The sequence below is a fragment of the Scyliorhinus torazame genome, chromosome 20, assembly GCF_047496885.1.
Source record: "Scyliorhinus torazame isolate Kashiwa2021f chromosome 20, sScyTor2.1, whole genome shotgun sequence".
NCBI classification, from domain to species: domain Eukaryota; kingdom Metazoa; phylum Chordata; class Chondrichthyes; order Carcharhiniformes; family Scyliorhinidae; genus Scyliorhinus; species Scyliorhinus torazame.
In genome coordinates, this window is record NC_092726.1 from 27061801 (window position 1) to 27087631 (window position 25831).

Below are 25831 nucleotides of genomic sequence, written 5' to 3' on the forward strand. Positions count from 1 at the left end.
CAGACGTGCTGGAGTTGCAAGCACGAGGGAGGGGAGGGGGGTGGAAATGAGGGAGCAAATATTTTAGCCTTCGCCTTGCTTATCGCTCGCAGATGAGTTTTGTTGGGGTTGCTGGGGGGAATCTAATAGAGTTCCTGCATTTAGAGGTGAAACTTGCCCCAAGAGGGGCAAATGAGGGGTCTGTTTATTCTGCATTTCAGGTGTTACCGTCCACGGTTAGGTTATGTTTTTTGTTGTAATGTCTTTCCAAATGTTAAAAATTTGAATAAAGAAACAAATCTCCAGCTGCTGGCCAGGCAGGAAGTGGTTAGACTCGACCCCGGTTCACGTCCTCATCCTCATAATCTCTAGCCCAACACTAGGTTGGAATTGGGGGGCAAGTCTTCAATCTCAGCCTATTTGCGACAATAATAAAGATTATTACAAAGAAATGTACAGCACAGGAACAGGCCCTTCGGCCCTCCAAGCCCGTGCCGACCATGCTGCCCGACTAAACTACAATCTTCTAAAGAACAAAGAAATGTACAGCACAGGAACAGACTTTCAAGAATTTCAACAATTGTGATCAGAGTACGATATCCCAACTTGGGCCTACACTAGCTTTAGCACTGGGCTAAATCGCTGGCTTTGAAAGCAGACGAAGGCAGGCCAGCAGCACGGTTCAATTCCCGTACCAGCCTCCCCGAACAGGCGCTGGAATGTGGCGACTAGGGGCTTTTCACATGAACTTCATTTGAAGCCTACTTGTGACAATAAGTGATTTATATTTCATTTCTGAAGAAACTAACTCTTATGGCCTATTGGCTACATGGTCTGTAAAGCTCCACACTGCAAGGGTCAGTCCTTCCTCACGACTCCCTTATTTCCACCGGTATTTTTGATCCATGAATACTTATCGGGCAGTCCAAAGATGTGCAGGTTAGGTGGATTGGCCATGATAAATTGCCCTCAAGTGTCCAAAAAAGGCTAGGTGGGGTTACGGGGCTAGGGGGTGGGGGGGCGGCGTGGGCCCCAAGTAGGATGCTCTTGCGGAAGGCCAGTGCACACTCGATGGGCTGAATAGCCTCCTTCCACACTGTAAATTCTATGTATCTTCAAGAAGTTGAGCCATTATATATGGTGCCGCTAGCTTGAGATAGACCCAGGCTTTTTTTCCACCAGGGAGAAGGGGGTGGCCCCTAAGGCCATTTTGTGCCCAGTAACCAGCGATGATTGGGTCTGACGTGTTGAACGATTGAGATTCAAGCTCAGTTTGACTCCTGGAAACAAGCGCGGGGGGGGGGGGGGGGCAATGACCTTGGCCCTCTCGTAATACCTGTAGAGGAATGATTAAACTGTGGAGGTAGTGAGCATGAAAAAAGGGTCAATGATTTGTACCAGTTGGTGAAACGTGCGGCACTACAACCTCTACCGGAGTGGGCGCAAAGTGCAAAACTCATTCATCTGACCAAAAGAACCTTTAACAAAACCGGATTCACAGCAAGTTCACCCATGTCTAATGGGAGTGCAACGCAAGTTAACACGTATAGTGGAAGATTGGTTGGCTGCTAGCTATTTGCAAAGTTACATATTTCAACATGTGAAGCAGGGCATAACTAAGACCTTACAGAGTAAGCTATCACCACTCTGGGGCGACGTAAGCAAGACAAGTTGGTGGGAGAATTTACAAAACTGCTTCCAGAATAAAAGTTTGGATTATGTTGAGCAATGGCCCTCTGGCAGCATCATGGGGCCAAATCTTGCGGTTCGGATTTACGACACTGATCTCCACTGGGTGGCACGGTGGCTCAGTTACTTCACAGCTCCAGGGTCCCAGGTTCAATTCCCAGCTTGGGTCACTGTCAGCACGTTCTCCCCGTGTGTGCGTGGGTTTCCTCCCAGTCCAAAGATGTGCAGGTTAGGTACCTTGGCTATGCTAAATTGCCCTTGGGTTAGGTGGATTGCTTGGGTTACAGGGATAGGGTGGAAGTGTGCTCTTTCCAAGAGCCGGTGCAGACTCGATGGGCCAAATGGCCTCCTTCTGCACTGTAAATTCTATGAGGCAAGTTTAAAACTTCTGCTGGGCAATCTTCCCGATTGTCAGGATCCTCCACATCCTCTTTGGAAACACTGGGATGGTTCGATGGTACTGCAGTGACCCGGGACCAGGATCGAACCCAGGTCCTCAGTGCTGTGAGGCAGCAGTGCTAACCACTGCAACCCTTTTAACATGCAACCCAATTTCAATAGCACATTTTCCACAGCCCATCAAAAAAGAAAACTCGAAACAGGCAACTTTATATGGAGAACCTAGCACTTTATTGAGATCTCAGCATTTGGACTTCTGACAACAGACATACGTAATAACTGCCAAGTTACAAAAAGGCACTTGTCGATCGCAGCAGTGGCAGAGAGCATGTAAACAGGCCAGCTTCTCTGTACAACACTAGCCAAGAGCCACTTCACCAACTGCTGCACTCGCCAGCCCCTGTGTTTAACACCAGCCAGACCCCCTGTAGGTTGGGCCCCAAGGGCTTTCTGTAGGACACCTTGGGCCTACCAGGGATACTGGGACTGAAGGAATTGCAATATATCTCTTTTTAAAAAAAATATCCGTATCTTTTAAGCTGCCCATTGAGACAGTAGCTTCTCTGTAACCACGCCAAGTCTCAGAATAAATAGGAACGTAATTATTCAAGTATGAAGGTTAGATTCCTGCCACCATCACCCTGCTGGTTTCTCTGTACGTACACCAGCTTTGCTGCAATGGCTGCAATGTCCACCTGACTGAAATACAGCTCAAAAATCCAGGAGCTCATTGTGCAGTTTATGGAGTTATGGATTAATTCCTTGTAGGAGAAAAGAGAGAGAAAAAAAAAGTACCAAAGTGTGCAATCCACAGACCTTGGGGAGAAGCCCACAACTTCTTATCGCGTCGAGGCTTACCAAGGGCGAAGAAGAAAAATATATATATGAAGAGTGTAAAAATCAGGTTTTGGCTAGTGCAGAAACAAACGATGCATAGCTGTTGTCAATTCCTTTTAAAAACCCTTTTTGTTTTTTTAAAAATCATTACGTACGTCCTCGAAGAGAAAAAATAATCAGGAATGGGGAGGAAATTAAAACCAGTCGCTAATTCAAAAACAGGACTGCACGTTTTTTTTTTTTTTTTAAGTGTCAAGGACATCAACGTTACATTAAGGGTTGGAACTACACAATAAGCACCAATTACTAGGTGCACCCCAATGTTTGGGTGACGCACTGACAAAAAAAAAAAAGGTCATCACTCCCATGTATAAGCAACACCACAGGTGGAATGGGAAGCAAAATGTCGCAGATCGGGGTTACAAGCAGTCAATCGGAACAAATGTAGTGTCTGGTCATTCCCACCCCCCCCCTCCCCCCCCCCAACGAACATGGAAAACTCAAATAAAAACTTTGATCCTCGAGTTCATGGTCCCCTTTCAACCCACACCCTGCTGAATGAAAGTTACACATTAGCATTGCAATGGCTAGCACAGGAGGGAGGGGGAATGGGGGGGGGAGGGGGGGGGGTTAACGACAAAGGGAGGGGGCGGGGAGAGATTCTGCCACTATGTGGTGTATGGAGTTACGGGAGGACAGGATATAGGGGATGGGGCCTTTCTCCCCGAGAGCTTGTAGCTTCTCTGTATTATACACCAGCAAGTCTGGGGAGAAAGACTTTACACTCAGTACTTAAGTTTCTTAGGCACTTCCCAGGGGAAGCTATCCCTACCAAAGTGGCCATAGGCTGCCGTCTTCTGATAAATTGCCTTCTTCATGTCCAGGTCCCTGGAAAACACATTCAGAAGTTGAGTACCCTTTCTCTCCCCTGCTGAATGTACATTACCCCCCTGTAGCACCCAATTCATTTTTTTCAATTAAGGGAATTTAGCGTGGACAATCCACCTGCAAAGCTTTGGGATGCAGGGTAACCGGCGCAAACACAGGGAAGAATGTGCAAACTCCACACTGACAGCGACCCAGAGCCAGGACCGAACCTGGGACCTCGGCCGCCGTGAGGCAGCAGTGCTAACCGCTGCGCCGCCCTCTTTGCCCCCTCGTTTTTAAAAAAAAACTCACCACATATCCTACCACCCCAACACCACTGTTTACCTGACGATGACACCAGGACGAAGGTCAAAGTTCTTCTTCACTACTTCCAACAGCTCCTTCTCACTCATTTCAGACGTCCCGTAGGAGAAGATGGAAATGGACAGAGGGTGCGCCACCCCAATGGCATAGGACACCTAGGGGCAGACGGAATGTTACTGCCCGGGTTAACACGCACACACAACTTTAACCATCAGCTCCAGGTGTTGCCAACCCTCAAACCGAGACGGAGCTGCACTCTGGGAGGAGTGGAGCACAATATCGCCTCAACTATCACACGGCAGTCACCAGAGTGGGGGGGGGGGGCCTTCCTCACACTAACTATGCATTTTAAAAAAGATCCCGTCACTAATTTAAGCCAGGAATGAGCTCCCTGCCTCTCCTCGGATCATCTTTTGTGGCCGAAGAAAGGGGCTAAATAATCGCAATCATTCACGCGCTGCCCATCATCTGACTGCAATGAGGAATGCATGTTGCTATTCACCTTCAAGGCCATTGGTGCCTCGTGACAAACACAGGGGGGGGGGGGAAGCGCCACATTACTTTAATTCCCCCACCCCTTACATTCCAGCGTGTAAAACATGGTAGCTGTGAACACTCACCTGCACAAGGACCCGTCGACACAGACCAGCCTTTACCAGAGACTTGGCAACCCAGCGAGCGGCATAGGCAGCAGACCGATCCACCTTGGTGTAGTCCTTGCCAGAGAAAGCACCACCCCCGTGGGCACCCCATCCACCATAGGTATCAACAATGATCTTGCGCCCAGTGAGGCCTGCGTCTCCCTGTTTTGAGAGGTTTGGGGGGGGTGTGGGTTTAAGTCTCAATTGTCAGAACAAACCCGAACGCTTGCCAGCATTTTTCTCCCTCTCTTTTGCCACTCTGGATTTCAGTAGCGTAGCAGCATGCAAGGACTTCCTTACCGTCACAAAATGGGAGACAGCCTGCCAGAGTATATTGGGCTGGTACAGAGGCAACAAAAAAAAAAAAAAAAACAGCACGGGGTCTGAAAGTAAGCGAGGTACACCGGGTGCGGTACCGTCACTGGTAACGGGAAGTGGAGGCAGATTAGGACGACCCAAAATTGGAATTCCGTCTTCTTTCCTCGGCCAGTGCCATAAATATCCCAGTTGTCCAAGCAGCCAGGGTCACAAGTTTAAGCAGTCTCATTTTAAAAACACCAAATGTTGCAGCTCGGCATTTCTTGTGCAAGCGAACCGGACGCAGAGCGAGCACGCCCCCCCCCCCCCCAAAAAACAAAAACTTGCCTTAATCCAGTCAAATCTTAACAGTTGAGCACAGGGGGAGTCAATACCCAGCTCAGCTCAAGGTCGAGACAGCAGTAGGGTGCTCCCCAAGCTCAGGAGACAAGGCATGCCCTGCTTCCAACCACCCTCACCACGAGCGAGCACTGGTTCCCGACGCTCGACACGCTCTGAACAAATGAACGGTCGGGGGAACAGAGGGAAGCAGATCCTTGGAAAATCGGCGACGGGGTCAGATAATGGGTCGGCGCAGGCCGAGGGGGCCGAAGGACCTGTTCCTGTGCTGTAATTTTCTTTGTACCCGGGAGCAGGGTCAAGGAATCAGCTGAGCAAAGGAAAAAAAAAAAAGTCCCCAGCCTTCCATGGGCTAAAAAAAAAAAAAAAACATTTTCTTTTGAGACAAGCAGCAAAGCCTCTAAGCACATGCAAGTAAACCCCAGCCTCCAAAGCTAATCTGCAGTTCAGCAGTTTTCAGAAGCCCACCACACCAAAGAACGACAAGCTCTAGCCAACCTGGGGTCCTCCAATAACAAATCTTCCACTGGGCTGCAGGTGGTAGATGGTCTCATCGTCCAGGTACTTGGAGGGCACAACGGCCTTGACCACCTTCTCCTTCAGGGCATCCCTCATCTCGTCCAGGGGCACCTCTTCGTCGTGCTGCACTGAGATGACTATGGTGTGCACGCGGATAGGAATGACAGCTCCGTGGTCCTGCAGGTATTGCACCGTGACCTGTGCACCAGGAAGGGGGGGGGGGGGGGGGGGGGGGGTGGGAGAAAACACAACATGGCAAACATTTAACATGTCTCTCGGCAGCAATTAACAGCGACACCCAACAGGGCAGGAGGGGTATTCGCTCCTTCTCCATGGAGAGGACGATCAATAAACCACAAGATGGCGAGGGAGGGGGGGGGGGGGGCAGAAAAGTCACAGGGAGGCCAGAAATGTCAACCCAGATTGGCCACCCATTCCTACACGGTCTACAGCTCTTCAGGAAGACACCTTTTCAGGCGTCGTTCCACATCCCTACCACCTTCTGGTGCTCCGGTTTCCTCCCACAGATGTGCAGGTTGTGTGGACTGACCACGCTAAATTCCCCCTCAAGTGTCCAGGGACGTGCAGGTTAGGTGGGGCTATGGGTAAGTGGGCCGAGATTAGCTCTTTCAGAGGGTCGGTGCAGTCACTCCTTCTGGCACTGTAGGGATTCTGTAAGAGAACGTTTCCTCATGGATCACCGGTTGAAATCTACATTCTCTCTCTCTTCTCTCTCCTCCCCCCCCAATCAGGGTCCCAGGTTAGATTCCCGGCCTCGGGTCACTGTCTGTGCGGAGTTTGCACATTCTCCCAGTGTCTGCGTGGGTTTCCCTCAGGTGCTCCGGTTTCTTCCCACATGTCGCAAAAGAAGTGCTTTTTGTGCACTCTAAATTGGAAATTCTAAGTTCGGTGTACCCGAACAGGCGGCGGAGTGGCGACAAGGGACTTTTCCCCAGCAGTGTTAATGTAAGCCTGTGTACCCGAACAGGCGGCGGGGTGGCGACAAGGGACTTTCCCCCAGCAGTGTTAATGTAAGCCTGTGTACCCGAACAGGCAGCGGGGTGGCGACAAGGGACTGTCCCCCAGCAGTGTTAATGTAAGCCTGTGTACCCGAACAGGCAGGCGGGGTGGCGACAAGGGACTGTCCCCCAGCAGTGTTAATGTAAGCCTGTGTACCTGAACAGGCAGCGGAGTGGCGACAAGGGACTTTTCCCCAGCAGTGTTAATGTAAGCCTGTGTACCCGAACAGGCGGCGGGGTGGCGACAAGGGACTGTCCCCCAGCAGTGTTAATGTAAGCCTGTGTACCCAAACAGGCGGCGGGGTGGCGACAAGGGACTGTCCCCCAGCAGTGTTAATGTAAGCCTGTGTACCCGAACAGGCGGCGGGGTGGCGACAAGGGACCTTTCCCACAGCAGTGTTAATGTAAGCTTGTGTACCCGAACAGGCAGCGGGGTGGCGACAAGGGACTTTCCCACAGCAGTGTTAATGTAAGCCTGTGTACCCGAACAGGCGGCGGGGTGGCGACAAGGGACTTTCCCCCAGCAGTGTTAATGTAAGCCTGTGTACCCGAACAGGCGGCGGAGTGGCAACAAGGGACTTTTCCCACAGCAGTGTTAATGTAAGCCTGTGTACCCGAACAGGCAGCGGGGTGGCGACAAGGGACTTTTCCCCCAGCAGTGTTAATGTAAGCCTGTGTACCCGAACAGGCAGCGGGGTGGCGACAAGGGACTGTCCCCCAGCAGTGTTAATGTAAGCCTGTGTACCCGAACAGGCGGCGGGGGTGGCGACAAGGGACTGTCCCCCAGCAGTGTTAATGTAAGCCTGTGTACCCGAACAGGCGGCGGGGTGGCGACAAGGGACTTTTCCCCCAGCAGTGTAAATGTAAGCCTGTGTACCCGAACAGGCAGCGGGGTGGCGACAAGGGACTGTCCCCCAGCAGTGTTAATGTAAGCATGTGTACCCGAACAGGCGGCGGGGTGGCGACAAGGGACTGTCCCCCAGCAGTGTTAATGTAAGCCTGTGTACCCGAACAGGCGGCGGAGTGGCGACAACGGACTTTTCCCCAGCAGTGTTAATGCAGCGAATGCAAAATTCATCGAAAGAATGAAAATTCCTCCTCCCTCGACAGTGCCGACTTCTGTTTTCCTCAGGAAGCCTACTTGGCGACAATAATAAAGATGATTGAATAGTGTCACTCAAGTCTTTCTTCGGAGATCAGGGACAAGGGCAGGTGATGCTGGGGAGGCGAAAAAACCCAAACATGATCACACGCTCCAAGTCAAAAAAAAAAAACACTACCAAGCTCACATCACCTGTGTTTTGCAGTCTGGTCGAAGCCAGGGCAGAGTTCCATCGCGTCTCAGCTCCGCCATCTTGGCGTTCAGTTTGTGAGCGAGGACAATAGTCAGGGGCATGCACTCTTCCGTTTCATCAGTGGCATAACCAAACATCAGACCCTGAAAAAGAGGATGTTCGACAAGGTTAGTCTCACACCCATTAAAAAAACAAACCAACCTAAAGCGGCAGTTAAAAGTCCAAGATGGTCAAAGATGAGCTTACTTGATCTCCAGCACCAATATCTTCCTCGTTCCTATCCAAATGAACACCCTGTGCAATATCTGGGGACTGCTGCTCCAAAGCAACCAGAACATTGCAGGTCTTGTAGTCGAAACCTGCAAGGCAACCAGCAAGTTCATCCTTATTGCACATTCAAGACTCGCATCGTAACGGGCGGCAAAGAGACCCCAGACCGTAACGCACCTTTTGAAGAATCATCGTATCCGATATGCTTGATGGTATCTCGCACGACCTTCTGATAATCCACAGATGCCCTGGAGGTAATCTCGCCACACAGCAGAATCATGCCAGTCTTTGCAACAGTCTCTGGAGAAGGAAATACGAGCCGTTAATACAACATTAAGAGACCAATTCACCCCAGTTTGAATCTCTCCTTACCCCAAAATAGAGCAAGCTGGCCATATTTCTTAGCTGTAAAAAATAGATTGTGTTCAAATGCACACAGCAACAGTTTGGAATCAAATTTGAATAGTTAACGTCAGTCAGTTTCATCAGCCTGAGAAGTTAGCTGCAGGGTTCGCAGCCTCTTTTTAAGTCGCAAGAGCAGATTCCCGAGACATCATAAAAAAAATACTTACCACAAGCAACTTTGGCATCAGGATCTTGTTTGAGATGGGCATCCAACACCGCATCGCTAATTTGATCACAAATTTTATCTGCACAAAAGAAAAAGTTCAGTTACCAGCCAAAATACCAAAACAGTATCCTGCCGATAACGATTTCCGCTTCTTCACAAAATCATAGAATTTACAGTGCAGAAGGAGGCCATTCGGCCCATCGAGTCTGCACCGGCTCTTGGAAAGAGCACCCTACCGAGGCCCACACCACCCTATCCCCATAACCCAGTAACCCCACTCAACCAACCCCAAGGCCAATTGTGGACACTAAGGGCAATTTAGCGTGGCCATTCCACCTAACCTGCACATCTTTGGACTGTGGGAGGAAACCGGAGCACCCGGAGGAAACCCACGCACACACGGGGAGGACGTGCAGACTCCGCACAGACAGTGACCCAAGCCGGGAATCGAACCTGGGACCCTGGAGCTGTGAAGCAATTATGCTAACCACTGTGCTGCCGTATCACGTTCTGCACTGGGCTGGAGCGAGGCTTCAATTCCCGTACGGCTGAGGTTACCCGCCTTCCTCAAACATGCCCCTCGCACAAGACTCAGTCAGCCCCCCCTCAAAGGGGACAAAGCAGCCTACAGTCACTTGGGACTATGGCAACTTTATGTTACCCATTGAAGAACTAGATTTGGCAACAGGCTGGCTAGAGTTATTTTGTAGCATATGCTGCCGCCCCACCTAGTCCACTGTCCTTGCACAGGTGGTTAGGGACTGATTACCACACCCGACTGTTGGACACCAAGAACTAACCTGCACAACTTTGGAAGGACATGGGCGCGCTGAGATCCCGTCTCGTTTTTTAAGTACCCAACTCATTTTTTCCAATTTAGGGGGGCCAATCCACCTACGCTGCACATCTTTGGGTTGTGGGGGCGAGACCCACACAGACACGGGGAGAATGTGCAAACTCCACAGTGACCCAGAGCCGGGATCAAACCTGGGACCTCGGCGCCGTGAGGCAGCAGTGCTAACCACTACAGCACCATGCTGCCCTATGACTAAACTTTTTTCCATTTATCTCAGGAATCCAAGCACCTCTGAGAAAAATGACCCCTGGACCAGGCAGGGAGAGTTTGAATTCAGCAGTGACGCCTCTGCAGTCGAACTGCCCCAACACACTCGCCATTCAAACTGATGAGTTCCAGCGGACGCTAGGACCCAGCGGTCAAGGTTACCCGCCAGGCACCTTCTTTGGGGGGGGGGGGGGAGAGAAAGAGAGACAGCTCGTGCGGAGTGACAGCCGGCGGAACCAATGGGGACCGCGCATCATTAGCCGAGCCAAGTGATTGGTCGGGCGGCGGCCGCGAGGCGAGGAGGAACCATCAGCGGGTTCCGCCCACCCGCCGTTTCGGGGCGAGGGAAACCCGGAGGTCGGTGACGAAGTAGGTTGTCGTCCCGCCCGCGTCACGGGGGAGGGGGGGGGGGGTCGCGCGCGTGCCGGCCGAATGCCTCCCGGCCCGGGGGCAGCGCGCAGGCGCGAACGGAGGAGCCCGGGGGGGGGGGGGGGCCGAGCGCCGGCCGAAGATTCCCGAAGCGGCGCCGGCCGAGCCTCCACGAGGCGCCGGCCGGCGCGAGCTCGCTTGCTGCCCTCGCGCCTTCTCCCTCCCTCCCCCCCCCAAACAGGCTGGGGCGCGCGGACGAGCCCTCGAGGAGGTCCGGGGGAAAAGCTCTCACTCACCCGGGTGACCTTCGCCCACCGACTCGGAGGTGAAGAGGAAAGCTCTCTCGTCCAGCGAGGAGCAGTGCAGCCCGTTGATCTGACCGTTCATGGCGGCGAGTATGTAAGTGCGTGATGGAGGGAGAGAGAGAGATATGGCGGGCTGGGGGGAATCTGGAATGTGTGCAGTCGCTGCCTCCTCTCTGTCGCCGCGGCTCCTGCTCCGCTGAAGAATGGCAGCCGCCCGCCCGCCGCCCCCTTTATATAGCGGCCGGTCCGCACCACGTGGGTCCCTCCGCCCCGCCCCCTCCCCTCAACGTTCCACCGGGCGCGACCAAACCTCTCCCCCCTGCCGGGGGTGCACCATCCACACTGGGAGACTCAATCGCCTCTCCTGAAAGAGGGGGCGAGGCCATGAGAAAGATCTCCGCCTCAATTGGCATAGGAGGGGCTGAGCTCCCCCTCCCCCCCACCTACCTGCCTTTGGATTGGGAGGGGGGGGGCTGTCCGTTTTTAAAAGGGTGGAGCAGATCCCCCCCTTCCCACCACCGTGCCGTGGTAGCTGCTGCAGAGTGGGGGGGGGGGGGGGGGAAGGAGGGGAAGGGGGCGGGGCTTGACTCCCGGGGACTCCTGTCAATCACCCCGCCGGGTGCAGAATGCCGCAGTGAGGCGCAGTCACATTGCTTCCATGTTGTGGGGGCCGGGGCTGTGGGGGTTTTTCAACCCCCATCGCTTGCAACAATCACCTTTCTTCGATTTGCAACACGTTGCTCATTTGCAAAACAAATGGTTCGAAAATTTGCAATTAATAACACCCCCCTCCCCCCCCCCCCCCCCCCCACCATCCAATCAACCTGAATTATTGCCATGAATGTTAGTCCCACAATATTATTGTCACAAGTGGGCTTACATTAACCCTGCAATGAGGTTACAGTGAAACGCCCCTAGTCGCCACACTCCGGCGCCTGTTCGGGGACACTGAGGGAGAATTCAGAATGACCAATTCACCCTGTCTTTCGGGACAATAGTGCCCCTCTGTAATTTATTTTGCATCATTCAGGGCAGTGGGGGTTTGCGATGGAATGATGGGCGGGTGGGGGGGAGGGCGACCCTCAGCAATCTCTTTATGTTGAGTAACAAGGGAAGGTTGTGGTGTTGGGGGGGGGGGGGTGTTCCTGGGTACGTACATCGAATTGTCTCCCTCCCTCCTGGATGTGTAGCCTAGGAAGTTTCTCGAAGACCCCACCCCCTCCCCGCACAGTCTATAATCCCCGAGAAAATAGCGATGCAAAATTCATCGAAAGAATGAAAATTCCTCCTCCCGTGACAGTGCCGATCTTTGTTTGCCTCAGGGTTTTGTCCTTGCCGATGGGAATGGAGGAGGGGGAAGGCAGGGCAAAGTCACATGGTCACGTACCACAAATGTCCTGTGGTCCCATGAGTTAGCCCCTCTTTCCCCAGAAAAAGATGGAAACACCTCCCTCAGTTCCCATTCTCCCAGTTCGGCCAGTTTTCCACTGAAATTGCAGCAAGTCAGAAACACTCAGGGCTTTTTAACTTTTCGAAAGATGTACAAATGGGCGCGATTTGACGGGACAAGGCAAGTACCGTTTCGGGCGGGTTTAGCGGGGTGTTTCCTAGTCACTGTGGAGACGGGACCAACACCCCTATTTAATGGGACTTTGCCTTTTTTTGGCCTTGTGGATCAAAGAACAAAGAGAATTACGGCACAGGAACAGGCCCTTCGTCCCTCCAAGCCTATAACAACTGTCCATCGGGGCTAAAACCTCCTAGCCTTCCGGAGTCCGTATCCCTCTATTCCCATCCTATTCATGTATTTGTCAAGGCACCCCTTATCATAGAATCATAGAGTTTTCAGTGCAGAAGGAGGCCATTCGGCCCATCGCGTCTGCACCGGCCCTTGGAAAGAGCGCCCTATTTAAGCCCCCCCCCCCCACAGAATGTAACTAAACCTGCTCTTGATCTAACTCTTGCCTGTGGCGAAGGCATTGCTGCTAGTGCAGTGTAAACTTTGCATTTTACTCAAACAAGAGACAATCATGTTTATTTGCGAAAAGCGTGCTGCACAATCTGCGTCTGTCAGCATGAAATGTTGGCGTGGGGCGACACGGTGGCGCAGTGGGTTAGCCCTGCTGCCTCACGGCGCCGAGGACCCGGGTTCGATCCCGGCTCTGGGTCACTGTCCGTGTGGAGTTTGCACATTCTCCCCGTGTCCGCGTGGGTCTCGCCCCCACAACCCAAAGATGTGCAGGGTAGGTGGATTGGCCGCGCTAAATTGCCCCCTAATTGGAAAGAAAAATTGGGTCCTCTAAATTTATTTTAAGAAAGAATGTCGCGGGTTCAAGCCCCGCGCTGAGGGAGTGCGGAACTGGCGGAGACGCCCTCTTTCCGATCAATCTGAAGCCCCTGTCTGGCGTTCGCATGGCCAATCCACCTAACCACCTAAGAGGTTGAATAAACTCGGTTTGTTCTCACTGGTACGAAGGAGGTTGAGGGGCGACCTGATAGAGGTCTACAAAATTATGAGGGTCATAGTCAGAGTGGATAGTCAGAGGCTTTTCCCCAGGGTAGAGGGGTCAATTACTAGGGGGCATAGGTTTAAGGTGCGAGGGGCAAGGTTTAGAGGAGATGTACGAGGCAAGTTTTTTACACAGAGGGTAGTGGGTGCCTGGAACTCGCTGCCGGAGGAGGTGGTGGAAGCAGGGACGATAGCGACGTTTAAGGGGCATCTTGACAAATACATGAAAAGGCCGGGAATAGAGGGATACGGACCCCGGAAGTGTGGCAGCATGGTCGGCGCAGGCTTGAAGGGCCTGTTCCTGCGCTGTACTTTTCATTGTTCTTTGTTCTTAACCACATCTTTGGACTGTGGGAGGAAACCGGAGCACCCGGAGGAAACCCACGCACACACGGGGAGAACGTGCAGACTCCGCACAGACAGTGACCCAAGCCGGAATCGAACCCGGGGCCACTGGCGCTGCGAAGCAACGGTGCTAGCCACTGTGCGCCCGTGCCGCCCTTTCGGATTGCTGTCTGTTGGAGCTTAGCTGCCCTCCCCACATTACGACAGTGTTTCAATGGTTGCAATCGATCCTGGAAGGTGATATATAAATGCACGTCTTATGTCCTCCTGCTTAGGTTGAGTTCAGTTTGGCCAAGAGTGCTCCAACACCACATATTGTCCAACCCGTCGCCTCTCCTGCAGGCAGTGACCCACTTGCTATTCACCTCCAGCTTTTAGTTTTCTATTTTTAGCGGTCCCTTTAGGTTCAGCACAATGCAGAAAATGAACACAGCGATCCAGAAACCGTTAAATCTCAACCGGAACTGAGCCTCAATTTGTAGCAAGTATTAGCGATGGACTGCAAAGAAAACCCACTCACAATGCCCCCCCCCCCCCACCCCCCCGCAAAAAAAAAACCATGTGAATATCGATTGAGAATGTTGCCTTTTTTACCTACTGTAAATATGGCAGTCAGTGAATTTGCCGTCCTTTCTTTGGATATCTATGTTCTAATGCTCAGAGTCGCCAGGTATCAAATGATACCACCACAAGGTTCAACCGGCGATCGATCAAAGAGCCAAACACCAGTTAGTTAGTTCAAGGTCAAGGGTACTTTATTTACACACAATTAATCATGCAGCATAGACACTACTAGTTAAACTACACCTAACAACTATGACAACCTGTACTTAACTTCAGGCACCCGGCTTAGGTCAGAGGAACAGTGGCCGTTGTTTGATTCTGGGTCTATCGGGTCTGGAGAAGTAACTGCTGCTCAGCTGGGCTCATCCGTCTGGTTAGCGGGCTTTGAACTTGAACTTGCTTAGAACATAAGGACTAGGAGCAGGAGTAGGCCATCTGGCCCCTCGAGCCTGCTCCACCATTCAATGAGATCATGGCTGATCTTTTGTGGACTCAGCTCCACTTTCCCGCCCGAACACCATAACCCTTAATCCCTTTATTCTTCAAAAAACTATTTATCTTTATCTTAAAAACATTTAATGAAGGAGCCTCTACTGCTTCACTGGGCAAGGAATTCCAGAGATTCACAACCCTTTGGGTGAAGGAGTTCCTCCTAAACTCAGTCCTAAATCTACTTCCCCTTATTTTGAGGCTATGCCCCCTAGTTCTGCTTTCACCCGCCAGTGGAAACAACCTGCCCGCATCTATCCTATCTATTCCCTTCATAGTCTTATATGTTTCTATAAGTTCCCCCCACTTCCTTCTAAATTCCAACGAGTACAGTCCCAGTCTACTCAACCTCTCCTCGTAATCCAACCCCTTCAGCTCTGGGATTAACCTAGTGAATCTCCTCTGCACACCCTCCAGTGCCAGTATGTCCTTTCTCAGGTAAGGAGACCAAAACTGAACACAATATTCCAGGTGTGGCCTCACTAACACCTTATACAATTGCAGCATAACCTCCCTAGTCTTAAACTCCATCCCTCTAGCAATGAAGGACGAAATTCCATTTCCCTTCTTAATCACCTGTTGCACCTGTAAACCAACTTTCTGCGACTCATGCACTAGCACACCCAGGTCTCTCTGCACAGCAGCATGTTTTAATCATAGAATCATAGAATTTACAGTGCAGAAGGAGGCCATTCGGCCCATCGAGTCTGCACCAGCTCTTGGAAAGAGCACCCTACCCAAGGTCAACTCATCCACCCTATCCCCATAACCCAGTAACCCACCCAACACTAAGGGCAATCTTGGACACTAAGGGCAATTTATCATGGCCAATCCACCTAACCTGAACATCTTTGGACTGTGGGAGGAAACCGGAGCACCCGGAGGAAACCCACGCAGACACGGGGAGGACGTGCAGACTCCGCACAGACAGTGACCCAAGCCGGAATCGAACCTGGGACCCTGGCGCTGTGAAGCAATTGTGCTATCCACAATGCTACCATTTAAATAATCACCCCTTTTGCTGTTATTCCTACCAAAATGGATAACCTCACATTTGTCAACATTGTATTCCATCTGCCAGACCCTAGCCCATTCACTTAGCCTATCCAAATCCCTCTGCAGACTTCCAGTATCCTCTACACTTTTTGCTTTACCACTTATCTTAGTGTCGTCTGCAAACTTGGACACATTGCCCTTGGTCCCCAACTCCAAATCATCTGTGTAAATTGTGAACAGTTGTGGGCCCAACACTGATCCCTGAGGGACACCACTAGCTACTGATTGCCAACCAGAGAAACACCCATTAATCCCCACTCTTTGCTTTCTATTAATTAACCGATCCTCTATCCATGCTACTACTTTCTCCTTAATGCCATGCATCTTTATCTTATGCAACAACCTTTTGTGTGGCACCTTGTCAAAGGCTTTCTGGAAATCCAGATATACCACATCCACTGGGGCAGCACGGTAGCATTGTGGATAGCACAAATGCTTCACAGCTCCAGGGTCCCAGGTTCAATTCCGGCTTGGGTCACTGTCTGTGCGGAGTCTGCACATCCTCCCTGTGTGTGCGTGGGTTTCCTCCGGGTGCTCCGGTTTCCTCCCACAGTCCAAAGATGTGCGGGTTAGGTGGATTGGCTGGGCTAAATTGCCCATAGTGGCCAAAATTGCCCTGAGTGTTGGGTGGGGTTACTGGGTTATGGGGATAGGGTGGAGGTGTGGACCTTGGGTAGGGTGCTCTTTCCAAGAGCCGGTGCAGACTCGATGGGCCCAATGGCCTCCTTCTGCACTGTAAATTCTATGATTCTATGATTATCTACCGCACTGTTAATGTCCTCAAAAAATTCCACTAAATTAGTTAGGCACAACCTGGCCTTTACGAACCCATGCTGCGTCTGCCCAATGGGACAATTTCCATCCAGATGCCTCGCTATTTCTTCCTTGATGATAGATTCCAGCATCTTCCCTACTACCGAAGTTAAGCTCACTGGCCTATAATTACCCACTTTCTGCCTACCTCGTTTTTTAAACAGTGGTGTCACGTTTGCTAATTTCCAATCCGCCGGGACCACCCCAGAGTCTAGTGAATTTTGGTAAATTATCACTAGTGCATTTGCAATTTCCCTAGCCATCTCTTTTAGCACTCTGGGATGCATTCCATCAGGTCCAGGAGACTTGTCTACCTTTAGCCCCATCAGCTTGCCCATCACTACCTCCTTGGTGATAACAATCCTCTCAAGGTCCTCACCTGTCATAGCCTCATTTCTATCAGTCACTGGCATGTTATTTCTGTCTTCTGCTGTGAAGACCGACCCAAAAAACCTGTTCAGTTCCTCAGCCATTTCCTCATCTCCCATTATTAAATCTCCCTTCTCATCCTCTAAAGGACCAATATTTACCTTAGCCACTCTTTTTTGTTTTATGTATTTGTAGAAAGTTTTACTATCTGTTTTTATATTCTGAGCAAGTTTACTCTCATAATCTATCTTACACTTCTTTATAGCTTTTTTAGTAGCTTTCTGTTGCCCCCTAAAGATTTCCCAGTCCTCTAGTCTCCCACTGATCTTTGCTACTTTGTATGTTTTTTCCTTCAATTTGATACTCTCCCTTATTTCCTTTGATATCCACGGCCGATTTTCCCTCTTTCTACGTCCTTCCTTTTTGTTGGTATTAACCTTTGCTGAGCACTGTGAAAAATCACTTGGAAGGTTCTCCACTGTTCCTCAACTGTTTCACTATAAAGTCTTTGCTCCCAGTCTACCTTAGCTAGTTCTTCTCTCATCCCATTGTAATCTCCTTTGTTTAAGCACAAAACACTAGTGCTTGATTTTACCTTCTCACCCTCCATCTGTATTTTAAATTCCACCATATTGTGATCGCTCCTTCCGAGAGGATCCCTAATTATGAGATCCTGAATCAATCCTGTCTCATTACACAGGACCAGATCTAGGACTGCTTGTTCCCTCGTAGGTTCCATTGCATACTGTTCTCGGAAACTATCGCGGATACATTCTATAAACTCCTCCTCAAGGCTGCCTTGACCGACCTGGTTAAACCAATCAACATGTAGATTAAAATCGCCCATGATAACTGCTGTACCATTTCTACATGCATCAGTTATTTCTTTGTTTATTGCCTGCCCCACCATAATGGTACTATTTGGTGATCTATAGACAACTCCTATCAGTGACTTTTTCGCCTTACTATTCCTGATTTCCACCGAAATGGATTCAATCTTATCCTCCATAGCACCGATGTCATCCCTTACTGTTGCCCGGATGTCATCCTTAAATAACAGAGCTACACCACCTCCCTTACCATCCACTCTGTCCTTCCGAAAAGTTTGATACCCTCGGATATTTAATTCCCAGTCGTGACCATCCTTTAACCATGTTTCAGTAATGGCCACTAAATCATAGTCATTCACGATGATTTGCGCCATCAACTCATTTACCTTATTCCGAATACTACGACCATTCAGGTAAAGTACACTTATGTTGGCTTTTTTTACCTCTGTTCTGAATCTTAACACCTCGATCAGTAACCTCTCCTAAGTTATATTTCCTCTTAACCTTTCTCCTAATTTTCCTTGTCGTTGAACCCATATCTTCCTGTAACAACCTGCGTCACTTACCATTAATGTTTTCACTTCCCGTTTTATTCCTTTTAGTATTCCTGGTCCTATTCACTGAGCTCCCCTCAGTCACTGTACCTTGTACTGTCGCCCTTTTTGATTTTTGACTATGGCTTCTCTGCCTTACACTTTCCCCCTTACTGCCTTTTATTTCTGTCCCTGTTTTACTACCTTCCAACTTCCTGCATCGGTTCCCATCCCCCTGCCACATTAGTTTAAACTCTCCCCAACAGCTCTAGCAAACACATGGCCTTTTTACCTCTGTTCTGAATCCTAACACCTCGATCAGTAACCTCTCCTAAGTTATATTTCCTCTTAACCTTTCTCCTAATTTTCCTTGTCGTTGAACCCACATCTTCATGTAACAACCTACCCCTAGGACATCTGTTCCAGTCCTGCCCAGGTGCCGACCGTCCGGTTTGTACTGGTCCCACCTCCCCCAGAACCGGTGCCAATGTCCCAGGAATTTGAATCCCTCCCTCTTGCACCATCTCGCGAGCCACGTATTCATCCTATCTATCCTGACATTCCTACTCTGACTAGCTCGTGGCACTGGTAGCAATCCTGAGATTACTACCTTTGAGGTCCTTTTTAGTTTAACTCCTAGCTCCCTAAATTCAGCTTGTCGGACCTTGTCCCGTTTTTTACCTATATCGTTGGTGCCTATGTGCACCATGACAGCTGACTGTTCACCCTCCCCCCCAGAATGCCCTGCAGCCGCTCCGAGACATCCTTGACCCTTGCACCAGGGAGGCAACATACCATCCTGGAATCTCGATTGCGTCCGCAGAACCGCCTGTCTATTCCCCTTACAATTGAATCCCCTATCACTATAGCCCTGCCATTCTTCTTCCTGCCCAGCTGCGCAGCAGAGCCAGCCATGGTGCCATGAACCTGGCTGCTGCCACCTTCCCCTGGTGAGCCATCTCCCTCAACAGTATCCAAAGCGGTATACCTGTTTTGCAGGGAGATGACCGCAGAGGACACCTGCACTGCCTTCCTACTCTTGCTCTGTCTTTTGGTCACCCATTTTCTATCTCCCTCAATACCTGCGGTGTGACCAACTCGCTAAACGTGCTATCCACGACGTCCTCAGCATCGCGGATGCTCCAAAGTGAGTGCATCCGCAGCTCCAGAGCCGTCAAGCGATCTAACAGGAGCTGCAACTGGACACACTTCTTGCACGTGAAGGAGCCAGGGACAGTGGACGTGTCCCTGAGCACCCACATCGCACACGAGGAGCATGACACGGGTCTGAGATCTCCTGCCATGTCTTAAACCTTCGGTTAACTTCAACAACTACAATTTCAACAAAAAAAACAACAAAGAAAAAGTAAATAAATATACCAATGAAAAGAAACAGAAAAACAGAAATACTACTTGCCAGTCACTTACCAGGGATAAAAAGCACTTCCTTCCCACCCAGCTTTGAATTCCCACCTAGATTCAAATTCCCAAACTCACTCTTTGCTGTCTCACTCTGGCTGTGTCTTCTCTGGCTCACTGGGAGAACTCACAGCTTCTGGTGGGGCTGCGATTGGAGGTGGACGTTGCCGGAGAGCCAGGTCCAAGAGGGATCGAACACATGGCGGTCTGTCTTTATCCTTGGGGAGTTTCGCGCTCTTTTGGGCAGGCCTTCAGTTTGGACCCCACTAATTGGGTAACTCCTGATCACTGTGTTCGATTTGAGCTAATAAAGGGGCCGGGTGCCTTGATGGCCGGGCGTGTCCTAAGCGGTCACTGACCCTGTTGTTGATGCTTCCTGAGTACAGGGAGTGGCGCCGAAATGTCTGGGATTGGATTGGTTACTCGAGTATCAATCCTTTGTCTTACGGAGATGGGCCATCAAATGCTAATCGGTTGGGGGTTTCGATACCGTCTGGATTCCTCACTCGCAAATATACATTCAGGCTCTGGGCCTGCCTGAACCTTACATTGTCCATTTTTCCCGCTATGCTTTGCGACCTTGCCTGTTCCTGATTGTAAGTGGCCATCCCAGATGGCTACAAGAATTTAGCGGAGGAGTCGTAAACCAATCGTCAATGGGTGCAATTCTCCTCAAAAAAGTTAATTTGTGCCTGTTTTTCAAGGTGTTTCCCACCAGCTTTATCGGTGAGTTCCTCACCGCTGTTCAATGACATTTAGTCACTTTTTGGGCCCTTGGGAGTTTCTCACCAGTTTAGCCCACACTTAGAAGAACTTCATTTTGCACTGGGGTGCTGAACTCAGAGATCGGGCGGCCATTTTGAAAGGGTACCCCGATCTCTGGGTGAGCTTGTGGGTCCTCCAGACCCATAGGGATTGTCACCCCCCCCCCAACACTACACATGGCCACCCCCCATCAAGTGAGGACACCCCGCTATGGGGGTCCTCCCTCATGGGGGCCCCTCCATGCTTACTTATAGGCCCCTCCCCTTCCAGGACCCCCACCCTTCAAACTCCACCTGCACCCCCATTTCATGGGCGTGGCCCCTTCTTGGGGCCAGGACCCTCGTCAGTGCCACCCTTGCACTGGCACCCAGGCAGTGACAGAGCGGCAGTGCCAAGGTGCCAGCTGGGCAGCAGGACAAATGTGGACCACGCAGAACCATCAGAGACCCTCTGGGTGGTCAGGGATAGGGCAGGGTGGCTCCTCGCCTGCCCCACCCCCAGAACGCGGGCACCTTGGCACATTCATGTGTACCAGTGCTGAACGGCCCCCGGCTGTGGCCTCACCGGGGAGGCCGGTGGATCTCGAGTAAGTGACCGCCATTTGGTCACCCCCCCCCCGGTAGGCGTGTTTCTGACTCGGACGCCTCGAGGGACTTGGGTGGATCCCGCGAGGCGCGAAGAGCTCCGAGGAGCCCTCTGCCGGCATTGACCAGTCGCCCCACGCCCGCTGGAGAGAGCACCATGGGCCGGTGGACCATGCCCAGTGTCACCACAGTCCCAGTGGCTGTTCTCCCCTTCGAGGGCTGGCTGACTGCTGGTGATTTAATCCCAGGTGCGCCGTGCCTCAGACGGTTGCGAAGGCGGGGCCTTCATGAACAAGATCGGGGTACCCTTTCAAAATGGCCGCCCGATCTCTGAGTTCAGCTCCCCGGTGCGAAAAGAAGTTCTTCAGCCAGTGCGGGAATTAAACTTGGTAACGTATCGCGAGCCAGTCGTCCAGGTTGCCAACCGCAACTGATAGTATCGAAACTAGGAAGCAAGTGGCAGGAACTGATATTGACATGAAACTTGAGCCATGAGGTCCAGGAGAACGCACGGTTCCTTATTCTAGAACCAATCTTCTCTCATTTCTCTCCTTGGCCAGCCTTTGCAAAGCTTTTTAGAAAGAAAAACATTTTAGCAACAGCTTTACTTTGGGGTGAACAGGAACTGCCCACTGGCGACAACTTGTGTAGTTTATTCGACGTTTTGACGTCTCTGGGGGACTTTTCTTCACTCAAGTTCCTCTCATGTGGAGCTAATGAGAGCGGGCGGGACGGTGGCGCAGTGGTTAGCACTGCTGCCTCACGGCGCCGAGGTCCTGGGTTCGAATCCCGGCCCCGGGTCACTGTCCGTGTGGAGTTTGCACGTTCTCCCCGTGTCTGCGTGGGTTTCACCCCCACAACCCAAAGATGTGCAGGATTGGCCACGCTAAATTGCCCCTTAATTTAAAAAAAGCATGAGTTCATCCCAGGTATGATCCACTAAAGCTTAATACATATGTCCTGCCTTAATAAATGCTTTCAACTGGAAATAATTCAGCGACATAACTATCTATAGCCGAGAAATTATAACAAATCACATAATTGAAATGATCGCCCGCTCATTCTGTCTTGGCCCTGTTAATCGCTGCCTTTATCTACCGCAGATATTAACGTTACAAAATCCATTTATTAAAATTCGACCGATAGTTGGGTGTGGAACAGTGTGTAAATAAAATTCCCCATCGCTGCATTTATTTATTACCGTTTGAACCTTAACCTGATTCAAAAACAGACTGTACAATCCCAGACTTCAAATATACCAGCGTTGCCTGCTCCTATTATACGGCATCGTGTAGCTTAGCGTACATTTAAAAGACATATATTATGATTAAAACATGGATTGCTTCCCAGTCTCGCTCGCAAAAGAAAATAACACGTTTGATAATTAAAACCCCATTTCTATGGCAAGTCTTCTGCTTGCTTGAGACCTAAAGGTCAGAGAGAAAGACCAAATTTAAACATTTTATACACAGCACTTAAAAAAGGCCTTCCTCCCCATAAATCTGGGCTGCATTCGACCACAGGTCCGAGAGATAGATAAAAGGCCGCTTTAAAATTCTACCTCTCCGCCCCATCCTGGTTCTCCCTGTCGCTTCTAAGGTCGCTGGGCTAAAAAAACATATGTATGTTCCTGAGAAAGTTTGCTCAATATGTTTCGGTCAGCACTGCCCGTGATAATTGGCACAGTTAGTAAAGGCTGTTTTATCCCAGCTCACTGGCTGGGAGGGAATGGGGAAATTCCCCCCCCTCCAAGAAATTAGGCTAGATCTCCTCGTCTCACAGGCTAAAAATTAAGAGAAATCCCATCATGCATTTTTCCTGAGGCCCAAGTCTCTGGGTTCACTCAGAAACAGCTGGCACTACACAGCTGAGGGAGTGCTGCCCTGTCAGGGGGTGTCATCTTTCAGGTGAGATGCCCATCTCATTTGCCTGTTTCGGTGATCCAGTGACCACGGTTTCAAAGAAGAGCCTGTTAGCTGGGTAGGAGGGGCGGGGGGGGGAGGCGGGGGGCAGGGGCGGGGGGTGTGGGGGGGGGGGGGGGGGAATTAACCCTGGTGTCCTCACCAATATTAATACTTCGACGAGCATCTCAACAAGTAAATTATCGGGTCATTGTCACATTGCTGTCTATAAGAGTTGCCTGAAAAATTGGCTGCTTTGTTTACGACCTCACAGAGTATTACATTGGCCGGAAAGCACTCTATGAGAGTCCAGTGGCGATGAAAATATGCTATTTAAATCCAAGTGTCAGGTTCCATCCCTGTATAGGACTGACCCGGACAATTGGTTAAGAATTCAGATTGCAAAGAGTATTATGCGAGGACGGTTCAGGAAAAGCAGGCATCCAGACACGGCAGTTGCGGGGCCGAATAAAATCGGATGCATATAGTCCTCACCTAACCTGCACAGCTTTGGGCTGTGGGAGGAAACCGGAGCCCCTGGAGGAAACCCACGCAGACACGGGGATTCTGCGCAGACAGTCACCCGAGCCTGGAATTGAACCCGCGTCCCTGGCGCTGTGAGGCAGCAGTGCTAACCAGTAGGCCATCGTGCCACCGATGCGTGCGCTTCAGTAGAAACATCCTTATTGAGGAACTATCAACATCTTGCAGTTTGCTGTCAATAACTGGGTGAGGGAGGTCACTGTGCCTTTCTATTCTTGGAGAGGACAGCTTTATTTCACTATCGCTACCAGAGACCATCGGGGGGCGGGGGGGGTGGGGGGGGTGAGCAAGCAGCTTTGCTAGGATTGCAGAGTGAGACACGCAGCGCTTTCTCACAGCTGAGGCCCAAGTCTCTGGGTTCACTCAGAAACAGCTGGCACTACACAGCTGAGGGAGTGCTGCCCTGTCAGGGGGTGTCATCTTTCAGGTGAGATGCCCATCTCATTTGCCTGTTTCGGTGATCCAGTCGCACGGCTGTGGCAAGGCTTAAACAACATGAGGGGCTACAAAGCCAAACCGAGTAGAATCTCCGGTAGCAGCGCGCCCCTCCCTGATGAACTCAACGCATTCTATGCTCGGTTCGAGCAGGAAACCTCCAAGCCGCTGTCAACTGCCCCAGTAGCCCCAGACGTACCCATACCCAACGTCACAGCTCCCGACGTCAGATCGGCCTTCTTGAAAGTGAACCCTCGGAGGGCGACGGGTCCTGACAGAGTGCACTCAGAGCCTGCGCGGACCAGCTGACAGATGTGTTCGCGGACATCTTCAACCTCTCCCTGCTCCTCACCTGCTTCAAGAAGACCACCATCATACCGGTGCCAAAGAAGAACCAGGCAACGTGCCTCAAAGACTATCGTCCAGTGGCCTTGACATCAATCGTAATGAAGTGCTTCGAGAGGTTGGTCATGAAGCGCATCACCTCCATACTCCCAGCATGCCTAGATGCACTGCAATTCGCATACCGCCGCAACCGGTCCACAGCAGATGCCATCTCCCTGGCCCTACACTCATCCCTGGAGCATCTCGACAACAAGGACTCCTACATCAGACTCCTATTTATTGACTACAGCTCCGCCTTCAACACCATAATCCCAGCCAAGCTCATATCAAAGCTCCATGACCTCGGACTTGGCTCCTCCCTCTGCAACTGGATCCTCGATTTTCTGACCAGCAGACCACAATCAGTAAGAATAAACAATAACACCTCCTCCATGATAGTCCTCAATACCGGGGCCCCCATACACACCCCTGTCTGCATCAACGGAACGGAGGTGGAGATGGTTAACAACTTCAAATTCCTAGGGGTGTACATCATCAAAAATCTGTCCTGGTCCACCCACGTCGACGCTACCACCAAGAAAGCACAACAGCGCCTATACTTCCTCAGGAAACTAAGGAAACTCGGCATGTCCACATTAACTCTTACCAACTTTTACAGATGCACCATAGAAAGCATCCTATCTGGCTGCATCACAGCCTGGTCTGGCAACTGCTCGACCCAAGACCGTAAGAAACTACAGAGAGTCGTGAACATAGACCGGTCCATCATACAAACCCGCCTCCCATCCGTTGACTCCATCTACACCTCCCGCTGCCTGGGGAAAGCGGGCAGCATAATCAAAGATCCCTCCCACCCGGCTTACTCATTCTTCCAACTTCTTCCATCGGGCAGGAGATACAGAAGTCTGAGAACACGCACGAACAGACTCAAAAACAGCTTCTTCCCCGCTGTTACCAGACTCCTGAATGACCCTCTTATGGACTGAACTGATCTCTCCACACATCCTCCCTACAGAGTAGCCCTACACTCTGTATGTTTCACCCGATGCCTGTGTCTATGCATTTACATTGTGAATTTTATGTTTGCCCTATTATGTATTTTTTTCATGTACAGAATGATCGGTCTGGACTGTACGCAGGACAATACTTTTCACTGTACCTCGGTACACGTGACAATAAATCCAATCCAATCCAACTTTATTGAGTCCATGTCGGCTCTTTCTAGGTCAATCCAGTTGGTCCCATTCCCCCCACTCGATCACCATATCTCCGTGTTTCCTTCAATGCCCATCCACTTTCCTTTTGAAAGGATTCACCTTCGCTGTTTCCTCCATCCTCGTCAGCAGCCAATTCCAGCTTAGTCCCTCGTGTTGTGTAAAAATGTTCTTCCTCACATTTCCTCTCGTCTCCCTTGTCCAAAACCTTAAATCTCTGCCGCCCAGGGCGGCAGGCTGGCGCAGTGGTTAGCACTGCGGCCTCACGGCGCCGAGGACCCGGGTTCGATTCCCGGCCCCGGGTCACTGTCCG

The 25831-nt window shown here is 50.9% G+C and overlaps 1 protein-coding gene across 2 annotated transcripts; it reads right to left on the minus strand.

Annotated features, from left to right (window-relative positions):
• Positions 1-2275: 2275 nt before the first annotated feature.
• LOC140397015 (S-adenosylmethionine synthase) lies at positions 2276-11020 on the minus strand. 2 transcript variants are annotated; one of them, XM_072486047.1, is made up of 9 exons: positions 10796-11020; positions 9069-9146; positions 8674-8796; positions 8473-8585; positions 8226-8369; positions 5892-6110; positions 4716-4898; positions 4117-4250; positions 2276-3792 (listed from the first exon to the last, which is right to left on the minus strand). In XM_072486047.1, the coding sequence occupies exons 1-9, from the start codon at positions 10884-10886 to the stop codon at positions 3690-3692; spliced, it is 1188 nt and encodes a 395-aa protein (XP_072342148.1). In that variant the 5' UTR covers positions 10887-11020; the 3' UTR covers positions 2276-3689. The 2 variants fall into 2 exon arrangements, with proteins under 2 accessions (XP_072342148.1, XP_072342149.1); XM_072486048.1 differs by lacking the exon at positions 4716-4898.
• Positions 11021-25831: the final 14811 nt, after the last annotated feature.

Excerpts from the sequence above, each read along its gene's own strand:
- LOC140397015 (XM_072486047.1), bottom strand. The coding sequence starts at position 10,886 with ATGAACGGTCAGATCAACGGGCTGCACTGCTCCTCGCTGGACGAGAGA. Across the intron at positions 9,147-10,795 it reads GGTGGGCGAAGGTCACCCGG|ATAAAATTTGTGATCAAATT; the intron begins GTGAGTGAGAGC and ends TCTTTTGTGCAG. Across the intron at positions 6,111-8,225 it reads GACCAGACTGCAAAACACAG|GTCACGGTGCAATACCTGCA; the intron begins GTGATGTGAGCT and ends CCTGGTGCACAG.